Below are 15752 nucleotides of genomic sequence, written 5' to 3'. Positions count from 1 at the left end.
GGTAACACTTAGCACTGATAAACAACTAATAATCTTGTACAAGAATTTAAATATGGATAATTCAAATATTACCTCCTAAACCAAAGTCATCTGCTACACAATGTAATAAATAGCCTCTACCTTAAGTGCTAAACACTAATATGAAAGTACAAACACAAAATGAGAGTAAAATAAACAATTATTTACTTGTTTAATGAAGCTGTAGGTGAAGTCTGGGAGGTCTTTTCATCTTCGCCTTGAGAACTGCTAAATTCAGAATCCTGAAACCGCTTTCCAATCTTTGGTCGCTTTAGATTACTACTTCGAGTACGAGTGGAAACTGATGTTTTTTCATGACCTGAGGAGAAAAACAGCAAAACTGCACTTAGTTGATTATATATTAAAAGGACTACCTATTAAAATACACAGAAATGCAAGAACTACACTGGTTTACACATATTCTCCACGTTACACAGGTTCACCCTCCTCTCACATCAGGCTAAGAAAATTATTTAGATTATTATATAATCTAAATTATATAATAACTTTGTCAAGTTATATGAACTGTGGAATTAATTTCTCACATTTCCCTGTTACCTTGGGCTTTGCAAAGTGTTTTTGTATTTCACTTGCATTCTCTCCCAATAATCTTGAAAAACAAACAACGCAGACATTACCATCCCTATTTTATAGCTAAGGAAATAAGGAAGAGAGAGGTACAATAGCTTACTCAGTGTTCACATAGCAAAATCAGTGGCAGTGGTGGCATGAGAACCTAGATTTAGATTTTAGAGCTGGTTAAGTATTCACTTACTCAGGGTGACACACCACACACGCATGCACGCATATACACACACACTGCCCTAATTTGAAGTGTCTCAAATACTTACTGATATATCAGTTGAATTTCTTACCTTCAGAAGTGCTTGCAAAGGCATCTTTTAGAGAATCAATCTAAAAAAGAGAGAGATTCAAAACCAAAGTTTTAGACTATTTTTTCTCCCTATGGATCTATTTACAGTTTCAAAGAAAAACTTGTAAAATGTTTTTCAAATAGCACTTTTTGTTAAGAACATTTACTTTAAAAATAAAAAGATTATAGTTCAGCTTCAGTTTAAAAGACTGAGAACATACGCAAGTCATCTAATATGTCACAGTGTGTCCACTAGTGTCTCCTAGTTCTGTCCTCAGCCACCTTCTCTGCTCAGTCCACATGCTCTCCCTTCGCTATGCTTACTTCAGTATCTGCTTATTGATGAATTCAAATATGCGACTTAAGCCTCCAAACTTTCTTCCTGATTTCCAAAGCTCTATTTCCAATGAAATATCTCCCAATGCATGTTCCCATCCAGTTTCACACTCAATCATTCCCAAAATGAACTTTATCTTTCCCCAACATTATTCCCTATCTTGCTTAATGACAATTCAGTCAGTCATTCTAGCCAGAAAACAGTGAGTCAGTAATGACCTCTTCCTAACCCACATTTAATCAATCACAAAGCCTTTCAATTTTAACTGAAGAATCTCTTAAAACTGCCCTGTCCTTTGTATTACCATTGCTTTAGTTTATGCCTTTACTCTCTTGAACTTCAACTATTCCAACAGCCTCCTCACTCATATCCCTTGCTCTAATCACATCCAGTCTACACCCCTCCACCCTGATGACAAAGTGATACTTTCAAATCACAAACTGTACCATTTTTTTGCTGAAAAAAAAAAAACAAGAAAAAACTTTTAATGGCCAACCACTGCTTAGAATACAAATTCTCTACCTATTCAATACCAAATACCTCTTTCATATCAAACATGCCATTTCCTTTACACCTCTGTAACTTTTTCACATGCTATCCTCTGGAATGTCCTAACAAAATTCCCACCCACCCTTTAAAAGTCATCTTCTCCTGTGTACCTCCAATTACTTGCTATAATAAGGCAATTATTATGCTATAGTATATTATATATTTCCAACAATGGACCATCTAGTTCTCCCATGTCTAAGAACTGTATCTTTATAGGTCCAATGCTTGCCATAGTAACTACTTCGTTCATCCATTACATGCTTACTAAAACTCCACAATATAGTGGGCACACAGCCTTCAATTTATAGAACAAAAGCAAGGGAGCAATTGTGATAAATCATATGACAAAAATCTTGCTTCAAGAAACTTGTAGTTCAACAAGAAAAGGTTAAAATGTAGATTAAGACGAATAAATAAAAGGTGCAAAAAGTATAAGAGAAATATATGTAATGTTTTATGTATAAAAATAGGAAAAAGCACATAACAATACCATCATCACCTAAAGAATAAATCATGTAGTTGAAATAAACTAAACTATTTGTAGTACTAACAAAAAGAGATATAACATAAAGAGTTTAAAACAACAAACATTTTCCTTCAACTATTTAAAACATTAAAGTAATATGAAGAATATGAATTTCTAAAATCTTAAATAGGTTAGATTCTAAAATCTAATTTATGCTGTCAACTGTATGATGTAGTACCACTGTAATATATTCTCACTCAAATGACACATCTAAAATTATTTGGCTTAGTATTAAAGTAAATCATTGCTCTCATTACATTTATAGGAAGAGTAGATTTTCTACTTTCCTTGATTTTATAACTGGCCAGTACTAAATGAATCTGTGTATATCTGAGGAATTTGGACTGCAATAGGACAGGAGCTTATTTTCAAGTTTGAATTTCCAAAAGTAGGAAAAAAATTCCCAAAAATCTAACTCCTTATATATATATAGTTATTCTTTAAAATATTAACAAATTTTCCACTCAAATAGTCAACTCTCATGCTAATTAAGACAGAAAATAAGCACAAATAATTCCCTAAAGTAGTTGTTTCTAAAATATGCTTATGCATTTACATAGACATATTCAACACTCACCAAAAATAAACTTAGATACACAGGTACAAAAATACGACTGCAATAAATGCCATCCCCTAAAACCCTAGACTGCTAGAATCCCATCAACGGGCCTGTATTTTAAGCAGTATCAAGTACCACAAAACATCACTTCTAGAAAAGGACCTGATAAGTCCTGTGGAGTTTGATAATGGGACCTGTCCTTCTACTTTCAGGATACCTAATATTTGCAAAGTGCATTACATTCTACAAAGACCTAGCATATACAGCCTCGAACTTTACATAACAACTTCATAGTCTTTCACCTACTAATTCCACTTCTGGAAATTTGTATGTTAAGAGAAGTAATTACATATGCACAAGGATTCATATATAAATGTGTTTGCTCCTGGGTCATTTAAAAATGTTAAAAATTTAAGGATCCTATGTTAAGGAAACAAATAATGATAGTTACATAAAACAGATAATAGAATAAATAGTGTGCTGCTATTTAACAATCATGTTTTAATGATTTAATGCCACAGAAAATGCTTCCAATATTACATTAATGGAGAATAGCAGTTAAGCAATCCAAGAGAATAAAAAAAAAATACAATATACACAGATATATGCTTTATAATATGCAATATTAAATATATATGCAAAAATTTTAACAGTGGCTATATCTGAATAGTGGGATTATAGATTTTTATTTTCTTCTATATTATTTTATGTTTGTCCTAAATTACCTTTAATTAGCTCATAATACTTTTAACATCATTAAAATTATTTTTCAAAGAAAATTAAAGTCTTCAGTAATATTAACAGAAGATGCCAGGAAAACTAACACAGTAGAAATTACATAGCTTTGTTGAATGAACTATGACATTTAAAACTCAAATATAAACTGAATCTATTTTTTAAAAACACAAAAATTATTTACAACAACAAACATACAGTGTACCTACAGTTAGCTGCATCTCACTAGACTGATTGTCTTCAGTTCTTGCTTCATATTCTGGAACATATGCAGGACCATATTCTCCAGACATAGGTCTTTTAGGTTCATTTTGAGAAACTGCTGTATATAGAGGAATTTTAAAAACTGTAACCCAATCAGTATTTGGTTTTAAGTGTAACATTGTACTAATTTTCCTAACAGCTCTGAGGAGCAGCTTGGACAGAAAGGGTCACAAAAATCTAGGTGTGAGATGTTCTCTTCACCAATACCTTATAATGCAACATTGCCATTATATACAATGTTAAATAGTTGTTTTAAGTACTTAGCAGCTTTGGGGAGAAGTGCATGAGATTAGGGGGTACTCTGGACCCCCTGGTGACTATTCTATGCCATTTCAGTAATCTATGTTTATTTCTTACCCACCAATTCCTACTGGGCTGTTCTAGGTCTTCTTGTTACTAGGGACTCAAAAGTTAATACATCACAAATATTCAAACTTTAGACAAGAGTCTGTTACTAGAACAATCACATTATAATACACCACTACTCTGGACTCTAAGACACAACCATTACTAGCCACTGCTTTTTAAACTGGACTTACATGCCAGCAAGGACAGGTTACCAAAAATAAATACATAAACTGAACTCAAACTGAAAACACTCTTACCTGGAATTTTAAGTGCTTCTCTTTGTAATGCTCTGGTGACTGGTATTCGCTGGTACCAGTGTCCAACACCTTCAACTTCCCAAAGGAGTTCATGGTCTCCTGGGTACTTCTCAAAGTATTGCTTGCAAGCTGAAAAACACATTCAGAATTTTCTAGAAATCCCAAATATCCATTGTTTTGAAAAACAGAAGATGAAAAGTAAGCTTCCCAACTCACTTCATGGAGCTAGCATAACCTTGATACCAAAACACCACCAACACAACTCAAGTATACAGTAGTTTCAATTATAAATAAATTGAATTCTGAAGAAGAAAAATAAGGACAGAGACTTGTCCAAGTAGATACCAAGTATTTGAAACAAGTACCAAGTATTTGAAACCGAGTATTTAAAACCATAGTAATTGAAACAACCTAGTATTGACATAAGGATATGTAAACGGACTGGGGATAGGAGGGAGAAGGAGAAGAAAAATACCAAAAAACAACCAACCAACCCACAAATAAGTAACAAAGAAACTCCACTAGGAAAGAACCACACATACACTACAACTTGCCAAATGACAGAAAAGGCATTATATTTCAGCAAAGAATGGATAAACTATTAAAATAATTGTGCTGAAATAAAAATCGATGTAAAAAAGCAATAAAGTCAGATCCTGACCTCACATCAACATAAATTCTAAACAAATTCTAAGACCTAATGTGAAAAACAAAATGTTTAAAAGAAAACATAGGAAAATACCTCTAGGACATTAGGGTCCAGATGGATTCCTTACAAAAGACACAAAAATCACAGTCCATGATGAAAAATTATGATATATTAAGATTTAAAACCTAATGTATCAGGATTGTGCAACAGAACTTTCTGTGATGACAGACATGTCCTACTATCAGCACTGTCCAATACAGTAGCCACTAACCACATGTGGCTACTGAGGAACTGACCTTAAACTTGTATTTAAATTAGTGACTACTGTATTGAACTGCACCATTCTACATGAAAATGATACCAGAAAGACACAGATTAGGAGATATTTAGAGTAAAACAAAGGATTAGTACTCAGAAAATACAAACAATTTCTGAAATTGAATTCAAAAGACAGTTATCCCAAAGAAAAACTGACAGAGACTATGAACAGGAATTTCACACCTAATGGAATCTGAGTGGTCAATAAACAAAGATAAAGATGATAAACCTCACTAGCTGCCAAGGAAAGGTAAGATATGATTTTTACACCTGTGGGATGACAAGCACCAAGAAGAATAAGGGAAATGGAAACATACACTCTGCTGGTGGGACAATAATTTTGCAACGGTAAAGTAGAAGAGAACTTTATGATCCAATTCTACTTCTAGGTAAAAACCCTAATTCCTTATACCGATGCTCCCTGACTTACACTGGGGTTACATTCTGATAAACCCATCATAAATTGAAAATACCACTAAGTCAAAAATGCATTCACTACACCTAACCTACCAAACATCATAGCTTAGCCTCACTTATGTTAAATGTGTTCTGAACACTTACAGTTCAGAACACAGCCTACAGCCTACAGCCTACAGCCTGGCAAAATCATCTAACACAAAGCCTATTTTATGATAAATTGTTGAATATTTCATATACTTTATTCAATACAGTACTCTGTAGAGTATTGGGTGGTTGCCCTTGTGATAACCTGGCTGACTGGGAGTTGTGATTGGCAGCCACTGCCCAGCTTCATAAGACAGTATCATACCACATATCATTAGCACAGGAAAAGATCAAAATTCAAATGACTGTTTCTACTGAATGAGTATCACTTTTGTACCATCATAAAATCAAAAGCCAAACCATCAGAAGTCGAGGGCCATCTGTACATATGCAAAAAACATTTATAATATTCATTACAGGACTAATTTTAAACTAGGATGACCGGATGTAACCTAAGTGTCAAACAGTAGGGAAATATATGAATAAACGGTAATATGTATGTAATAAAAATACTATATAGTATTTAAAACAAATGAATTATGGCTACCTAAATCAATATTGATAACACTTTTAAAAATGCTCAGTAAAAATCTGGGCCAGTAAATGAACAAAATGATGCCACATATAAGAAGTTTAAGAAAACACTAAACAAGGCTTGGGCGTGGTGGCTCACGCCTGTAATCCCAGCATTTTGGGAGGCCAAGGTAGGCAGATCACGAGGTTAGGAGTTCAAGACCAGCCTGACCAACATGGTGAAACGCCATCTCTACTAAAAATACAGAAAATTAGCTGCGTGTGATGGCTACTCAAGAGGCTGAGGCAGGAGAATCACCTGAACCTAGGAGGAGGAGGTACAGCCACAGTGGAAAACAGTTTGGCAGTTCCTCAAAAAGAATTACTGTATGACCCACCAATTTCACCCTCAGGTATACATCGAAAGAAATGAAAGCAGAGACTCAAACAGGTATCTGTACACCAACATTCATTGAAGCATTATTCACAATAGCCAAAAGGTAGAAACAACCTAAGTGTCCATCAATAGATGAATGGCCAGACAAAATACGGTATATTCAAACAAAGGAATACTATCCAGCCATTAAAAGTAATGGAATTTTGATACTGTATATGCTACAACATGATGGACCTCAAAAACATTATGTTTAGTGAAATAACCCAGACACAGAAAAACAAATATTGTATATAATTTCATTTAGATGAGGTAGCTAGCATGGGCAAATTCATAGGGACAGAAAGCAGAAAAGAGGTTACCTACCAGATGATGGGGACAGGGGAAAAGGGGAGTTAATTGTTTAATGGGAGAAAGCTGATGATGCGGATGATTGAAAAGTTCTGGATATAGACAGTGGTGATGGGTACTAAACACTGTGCATAAGAGCCACTGAACTGTTCACCTACAAATAAGGTATTATATATAATTTTTTACAACAAAAAGTGGTTTGAAAAACAAGAAAGCACACTAAATAATATTTTATTATGTTTACAGACATAAATATGAAACAATAAGTAGGAAAATAAACACTAACTTCAGGAGTGCAATTATCTCTGGGGAGGAAAGGAGAAAGGAGAATGGTCTTAGGGAAGAGTTCAAAGAGAACATCAATTGCTTCTTTTATTACAATCAATAAACACTGTATTTAGTTCTCTTAAACCAAAACAAATACAGCAAAATCTTCACATTTGTTCAATCTAGACTTGGTACAGAAATTAGGACACTAGTCTATCATTTTTTTCCCTGTATATTTGAAAATATTTCTCATACGTTCTGGGTTTAGTTTCCAAAACTAAAAGGAAGGAAGAAGCTGGAGAAAACCAAGGCCACAAAACAAAACAAAAAGGCATGGCTAATAAACCAACTGTTGAGATAAAATAGAACACTGATAAATACTTCCAAAAGGAAAGAAAAAAGGAGAAAGAACAAATGGGACAAATAAAGAATAAATAGTAGGATGGGAGATTTAAACATTTAAATATCAAAACTTACTTGCAAAAAATGCACATGGACTAAAGAAAACATTAAGAAAATGAAAAGGACATGAGAAACAATTAACAATACACACATATAACAACTCATATCCAGGATACATTAAGAACTCATAACTCGGCTGGGTGCGGTGGTTCACGCCTATAATCCCAGCACTTTGGGAGGCCGATGCGGGCGGATCACGGGGTCAGGAGAGAGAGACCATCCTGGCTAACACGGTGAAACCCCATCTCTACTAAAAAATACAAAAATTTAGCCGAGCGTGGTGGCAGGCGCCTGTAGTCCCAGCTACCCAGGAGGCTGTAGTTCCAGCTACCCAGGAGAATAGTATGAACTCAGGAGGCAGAGCTTGCAGTGAGCCAAGATCGCACCACTGCACTACAGACTGGGCGACAGAGCGAGACTCCATCACAAAAAAAAAAAAAAAAAAAAAAAAAAAAAAACCTCATAACTCAATAAGAAGACAAGCAATTCAATACAACATAAGCAAAAGATGTGAACAAACACCTCACTTGTTCTACACTTTTTTAGGGTAGATGATTATCCAATAATTACACGAAGAGATACTCAAAAATCTTTAGTCTTCAGAAAAATGCAAATTGAAACCACATAATGAGTGAGATATCATTATCCACTTACTACTAGGAATGACTAAAATTAAAGAGATTGACAAAATCTAGTGTTGGTGAGTATGTAGAGCAACCAGAACTTCCATATACTTACACTAATGGGAATGCAAAATGACATAACTACTTTAGAAAATGTTTGCAACTTCCCAAAGTTAAACACAATCATAAAACCCAGTAATGACACTCTTAGGTATTCGCTCCAAACAAATGAAAACAAATGTCCGGCCGGGCGCGGTGGCTCAAGCCTGTAATCCCAGCACTTTGGGAGGCCGAGACGGGCCGATCACGAGGTCAGGAGATCGAGACCATCCTGGCTAACACAGTGAAACCCCGTCTCTACTAAAAACACACAAAAAAAAAACTAGCCGGGCGAGGTGGCGGGCGCCTGTAGTCCCCGCTACTCGGGAGGCTGAGGCAGGAGAATGGCGTAAACCCGGGAGGCGGAGCTTGCAGTGAGCTGAGATCCGGCCACTGCACTCCGGCCCGGGCGACAGAGCAAGACTCCGTCTCAAAAAAAAAAAAAAAAAAAAAAGAAAACAAATGTCCATCATACAAAGACATTTTCATGCAGCTTTATTCGTAATAGCCAAGAAAGGAAAAAAACCAAATGTCTATCAACAGGCAAATAAATTGTGGTATAATGAAAGTGAGCAATACGCAGCAAAATAATAAAAAATTAAAAAAGGAATGAAGTACTGAGACATGTAACATCAATGAGCCTCAAAAATAAGATGCCAGATACAGAAGTATAGATACCACATATTTCCATTTTTCATGAAACTCTAGAAAAATCTAAGTGGTACTGACAGAAAGCGTATCAGTGCTTGCCTGGAGTGAGAGTTTGGAAGGGAAGGAAGCTGGGAGACTGGTGCACAAAGGGAACTTTTGGAAACAAAGTTATTATCTATCTAGATTGTGTCTACAGTAGCAAAGGTCCATATGTTTGTCAGAAGTCATCAAAAATGTACCCTTAAAAATTGGTACATGTTATTGTATATAAATTATAACTTAATAGATATTTGCCTTTTTTTTTTTTTTTTTTTTTTTGAAACAGGGTCTGACTCTTTCCCTGAGTCTGGAGTGCAGTGGCTCACTGCAGCCTTGAACTCCTGTACTCAAGTGATCCTGCTGCCTCAGTCTCCCGAGTAACTGGGACTACAGGCGCAAACCACTAGGCCTGGTTTTTTTTTTTTTTTCTTGAGACAGAGTCTCACTCAGTCACCCAGGTTGGAGTGCAGTGGCACAATCTCGACTCACCACAAATTCTGCCTCCCAGGCTCAAGCAAAATCTGGTGACTCAGCCTTCTGAGTAGCTGGGATTACAAATATGTGCCACCATGCCCAGCTAATTTTCGCATTTTTAATGGAGATGGAATTTCGCCATGTTGGCCAGGCTGGTCTTGAACTCCTGGCCTCAAGTGATCTGCCGGCCTCGGCCTCCCAAAGTGCTAAGACTTTATGGGAAGACAGAAATTAGCTGATAATCATCTGTAAATCATTTGGTATTCAATTTATTTATCATTAAAATCACAGAAGAGAGTAAGTACTAACGGATTCTGCCTACAGTGGATGTCTCTGCATCTCTCCTCAAATTCAGTAAAGCACTAATTACGGGGTAATGCATTTTAGGATTATCCAAGGGCACACAATACCCATCCCACTCTCATGTATGGATTTAGGCAGAAAATATGATTCAAGATGGGCATCCAATTCAGTACTTGGTTCCTGTTTTCTGGATTGCTTTTGATATTAAAGAAGGTGCGTAAAGTTTGGAATAAAAATATATTCAGTGGAAATAAATGTCTACTGTTAGACTGAAATCAATAGTAAATAATACTTTAAAAGAGTTTCTAGGTTAAACACTATCCAGCATTAAATCTTACCTCATTGAGTAGTTGTATACCTTTACGCAAATGTAAAACCAAACCCACTAATGGTTTTAAATCACCACCAAGTGATATGTCCATAAAATGGAATATGGCATTGAAAATAAATGGAACTATATGAATCTATATGGATGAATCTCACAAATATAAAGATGAGTAAAGAAAGCAAACTGCAGAATTCATACAGTACATATTTATAGTTTTTAAATATATAAAGCAACCTGATATACTGTTTGAGAATACACACATATGTATTACAAGTCTAAGAAATGTATGAGAAAAATAAAGCCAAGCTAGGTACAGAACTCATCCCAGGGAAGGGAAATGAGTCTAATTGGGTAGAAGTACACAGAAGGCTTCGACCACATTGGCAACAAGCCATTTCTCGTGGATAGTACATGCTGACATAGTACATGAATATTTGATATCTTATTTTTATATCTTTTTATTTTTTTGAGATAAGCTCTCAATTTGTCACCCAGACTGGAGTGCAGTGGTACAATCTCGGCTCACTGCAGCTTCGACCTCCTGGGCTCAAGCATTTCTCCAGCCCCTCAAGTCACCAGGACTGCAGTCCCTCAAGTCACTAGGACTACAGGCACAAGCCACCACACCCAGCTAATTTTTTATAGGGATGGGGTTTTACACCATGTTGTCCAGGCTGGTCTCGAATTCCTAAGCTCAATGATCCACCCACCTCGGGCTCCTAAAGTGCTAGGATTACAGGCATGAGCCACCATGCCCAGCCAATGCCTTACTCTTTAAACTTTTTTTTTTTAATTGAGGTGAGGTCTCACTATGTTGCCCAGACTGGTCTCAAACTCCTAGACTCAAGCAATCCTCCCACCTCATCTTTTGGAGTAACTGAGATAACAGGCATACACCACCATTCCCAGTTTCTTTATTCCTTTTTGTATGTCTGAAATTTATTTTTGTTAATTTTAAAAGCTACCATGAACAAATAACACCCCCCCGCCTCGACCAAAATGGTCAAAGGATCTGAACAGATTTCTCCACAGAAGATATACAAATGACCATTAAGCACATGAAAAGATGTTCAACATCAAAGCAAAGCAAAACTATGAGATGTCCCTGCACATCCACTAGGATGCCTGTAATAACATATACAGATAATAACAAATGTTAGTGAGGATGTGGAGGGCTATAATACACAGATAACAACAAACGTTGATGAGGACGAAGATGTAGAGAAACGGTAACCCTCGTATAACATTGCTTATGGGAATGTAAAATGGAGCAATCACTTTAGAACAAGTTGTGGTACAGCCATACAATGGAATATTATTCAGTCATAAAAATAAATTAAATAATTTATGCTACAACATGAACCTTAAAAACATGCTAAGTGAAAGCACCAGACACAAAAAGTCACACGCTGTATGATTCCATTTATATGAAAAATGTCCAGAATGAGTAAATCCACAGAGACAGAAAACAGATTAGTGGTTGCTACAGGATGAAGGGGAAATGGATAGTGACTGCTAATTGGTACAGGGTTTCTTTTTGGGGTGATAAGAATGTTCTAGAACTGCTGGCTATGACTGAACAACTATGAATATACTAAAAACCACTGAATTATACACTTTTAACAGGACAAATATTATAGTATTTTTTTTTTTTTTTGGTTTGGTTTTTTTTTTTTAGATGGAGTCCTGCTCTGTTACCCAGGCTGAAATGCAGTGGCATGATCTCGGCTCACTGCAACCTCTATCTCCCGGATTCAAGCAATTCTCCTGCCTCAGCCTCCCAAGTAGCTGGGATGACAGGCACACACCCCACGCCCAGCTAATTGTTTATTTTTAGTAAAGACAGAGTTTCATCATGTTGGACAGGCTAGTCTCAAACTCCTGATCTCAGGTGATCCGCCCGCCTCAGCCTCCCAAAGTGTTGAGATTACAAGTGTGAGCCACTGTGTCCAGCAATTTTATGATATACGAATTACATTTAAAGTTTTTTAAGACTACCAAAACCCCAGAGAACAAATACATAAGAGCGTATTTGCAAAATTAAGTTCTAGAGAGCCAAAAGTTCCAAATTTATGTGATACTGATATATACACATTTACAGTATTCTGGAGAAACAAGTCAGAAGTGACACAAAGACAAGATTATCATTTTTTAACTTAGTCCATTTACCTGTGTACATGAGAGAAGACAGCGGATACCGCAAGCCAAGTGCATCTTCTGTAAAGGAATCAACAAAGTCCTCCAGCATGTGAAGCCCAAAATCTTTACCTCTGCATTTCTTTCTTAGAAACATGGTATCAAGAACTGGCAGTTGGTAACTTTGGGTAAGAAAAGAGGCACATATGCTTCCTGCAGTAATAAGAACAGAAACCCAATAATTTTTCACATTAAAAATATACATATACATTTAGTGACATGAGTTAACAGTCTTTCTAAAAATGTTTAATTTTTTTCCCATATCAAAAAATGTTAAATAATAAACGTTATAATATAAAGTGTTTTTCAGCTACTATTAGACATTATAATGTATACATGTAATAATGAAAGGAGCTATGTATTTTGTTTGCTAGTAGTATCATCAAACATAGGACAAATAGCTCAGTACCATATTCTAAAATACATACTTCATTATATGTATTATATATACCATCACTGTCTATAGACTTAAGCAACTTTAAAACTCATCAACTATTGAAATTTCAAATTTGAAGAGTATTTCAAGCCTATCATTCCAACCTTAGTACCTGGATATCCTTTTTCTTTCTTTGAGGATGTCTCTGATCTGCATTTTATTTCATTTTTTTAAACATGCAAATTTTCCCTCTACATTGTTCCTAATGAGTACCAATTCATTTTTATCTACTTGATGATAGTAAAGAAGTGAATTAGTTCTCCAATTTTTTAAGGACTGTAGATAGGGGCAAATTGGAAACATTTGTCTTAGACATGGATATAATTTCCTGTAGATACAATGCTAAATACATTTTGTATGTTTAAACAGGAGAAATAATTTGTAGTGTCTATATATCTCTCTCCTTATTATACAGTCATGCTGATTTGTCTTTTAAGAACCCTGCTCTATATCTGAGTTTTGACCATTCCAATACATGTATTAACTCCTTTAATATATCAAGGTAGTTTACAAGTTGAGGGAACGTGGTGGTGTGTCATACTTCCTGTTAATATTAGAATTCATAGTTATCAGTCATTATTCTATCATTTTTGCCTCAAATAAAATAATCTATTATTCTCAGATTATTCATATGATTTTGGGTAACTCCAATAATGTAGTTCAAGCAAGAAACAAAATGTCAAATAAACACCTCACAAATTGTCTTACCAATCATATCACTTAATGAGTTGATCAATATAACAACTTTTCTTCAGTTCAACCAAGTGATCTGAATTATTTATGACTGAATTGGATTACTTACATAACCTTCTGGAACAATCTCCGAGACTACCAACTAATTTAAATTTAGAATAGGTAATGCATATGGTAATATACTTACATCTTTTTATTTTCTTTTTTCTTTTTTTTTTTGATATGAAATTTCACTCTTGTTGCCCAGGCTGGAGTGCAATGGCCAATTTTGTCTCATTGCAACCTCCATCTCCTGAATTCAAGCAATTCTCCTGCCTCAGCCTCCCAAGCACCTGGGATTACAGGCTCCCACCACTACACCCAGCTAATTTTTGTATTTTTAGTAGAGACGAGTTTCACCATGGTGACTAGGCTGGTCTTGTACTCCTGACCTCAGGTGATCAGCCCCACCTTGGCCTCCCAAAGTGCTAGCGTGAGCCACTGCACCCAGCCAATATACTTAGATCTTAACTGCTGACAGTTAGGCTATATCTAAGGGTCTAGATTTCTTGTACGAATCTAACAAGTAATATTGTCAGAGGTGTTTGAACCAGCACAACTCCATCTTAAATAGGAGCTGGCTAAAATGAGGCTGAGACCTACTGGGTTGCATTCCCAGACAGTTAAGGCATTCAAAGTCACAGGATGAGACAGGAGGTTGGCACAAGATGCAGGTCATATATACCTTGCTGATAAAACAGGTTGCAGTAAAGAAGCTGGCTAAAATTCACCAAAACCAAGATGGCAATGAGAGTGACCTCTGGTCGTCCTCACTGCTACACTCCCATTAGCACCACGACAGTTTACAAATGCCATGGCAACATCAGGAAGTTACCCAATATGGTCTGAAAAATGGGAGGCATGACTAATCCACCCCTTGTTTAGCATATCATCAAGAAATAATCATAAAAATGGGCAACCAGCAGCCCTTGGGGCTGCTCTGTCTGTAAAATAGCCATTCTTTTATTCCTTTACTTTCCTAATAAACTTGCTTTCACTTTACTCTAAGGACTCGCCCTGAATTCTTTCTTGTGCAAGACCCAAAAACCCTCTCTTGGACCCCTTTCTGGTAACAGTCTCATCAACAAGCTAACGCAACCATTATGTTTTTAATACCTTGAAATTGAGGGGTTTTCATAGTAACAACAGTAGTCATCATAAAATTAAGAGACATTATTTGATAAGTAGTAGTAGTCAAGTTTGAAGTACAAAGCAAAAATGAATGAGAAGAGAAAGCACTGTCTAGTTCTAGTTCTCAATACAAAGTCTGAGGATCTATGGTTGTTCATTACTCTGCATGCTTCAGGCTCCTTACAAAAGAATACTACTTATATGCAGAAAGTTTCTCATAAATTGATTTTTTTTCTATTTTCACAGAAACATTCCTTCTAGTAGAGAAAAGGGAAATTCCAGCATCTCAGACTAGTGTTAAAACGGCCAGTTCACGGAACAAGCAATGCGTTCACAAAGTTTAAATTTCTTCTACTATTTACTTGCCATGTACATGTTCCTTTCAGAAAATCAGAAAATCATGCGGTTCTCTTCCTTCTCCTACACTGTGCATATTAATACTTCTGCTCTCCAGGGTCTGACTCATACAAATGCAATCAAAGAGCAGAAAAACTTTCCATATTATCAGGGACTTTTAAGATCCACCAAAAGCTGTGGATTTATCTAGTAAAGCAAAAACTATAACCTGTTGTCTTAGGTAAAGTTTTCATTAAATTTACTAGCTCAGATTACATTTAATATAGCATTGTACATGTTAGATTGCTTATATTCCTCAGAATTCCATATTTAGCCTTCTCTTTTCTATGTGCTCTGAGTATTGTTATTCACCCCCAAGCCTTCTGCCATTTATCCAAATGCTGATGACTACTAATGCCTATCTTTAACCTCTGTAAAGCATGAGACTTCAAAATCAAGAATGAAAGAGCTTATCTGAA

At 35.9% G+C, this 15752-nt stretch overlaps 1 protein-coding gene across 11 annotated transcripts in view; it reads right to left on the bottom strand.

Annotated features, from left to right (window-relative positions):
- FAM169A (family with sequence similarity 169 member A) overlaps positions 1-15752 on the bottom strand; it is an 84915-nt gene that overhangs the window by 18189 nt on the left and 50974 nt on the right. For 8 of the 11 annotated variants that reach the window (XM_073014680.1, XM_073014681.1, XM_073014682.1 and 5 more), the window contains exons 6-10: positions 12612-12791; positions 4468-4596; positions 3808-3944; positions 894-933; positions 187-337 (exon numbers count right to left, since the gene is read on the bottom strand). In XM_073014680.1, coding sequence (XP_072870781.1) covers positions 187-337; positions 894-933; positions 3808-3944; positions 4468-4596; positions 12612-12791 — 637 coding nt within the window. The remainder of the gene's footprint in view (positions 1-186; positions 338-893; positions 934-3807; positions 3945-4467; positions 4597-12611; positions 12792-15752) is intronic. The other 3 variants (XM_007975400.3, XM_007975419.3, XM_038010486.2) reach the window with 2 other exon arrangements.

The sequence above is a fragment of the Chlorocebus sabaeus genome, chromosome 4, assembly GCF_047675955.1.
Source record: "Chlorocebus sabaeus isolate Y175 chromosome 4, mChlSab1.0.hap1, whole genome shotgun sequence".
NCBI lineage: Eukaryota > Metazoa > Chordata > Mammalia > Primates > Cercopithecidae > Chlorocebus > Chlorocebus sabaeus.
Note: the sequence above shows the minus strand (reverse complement) of the source record. Positions and strands in the feature narration are given on the sequence as shown.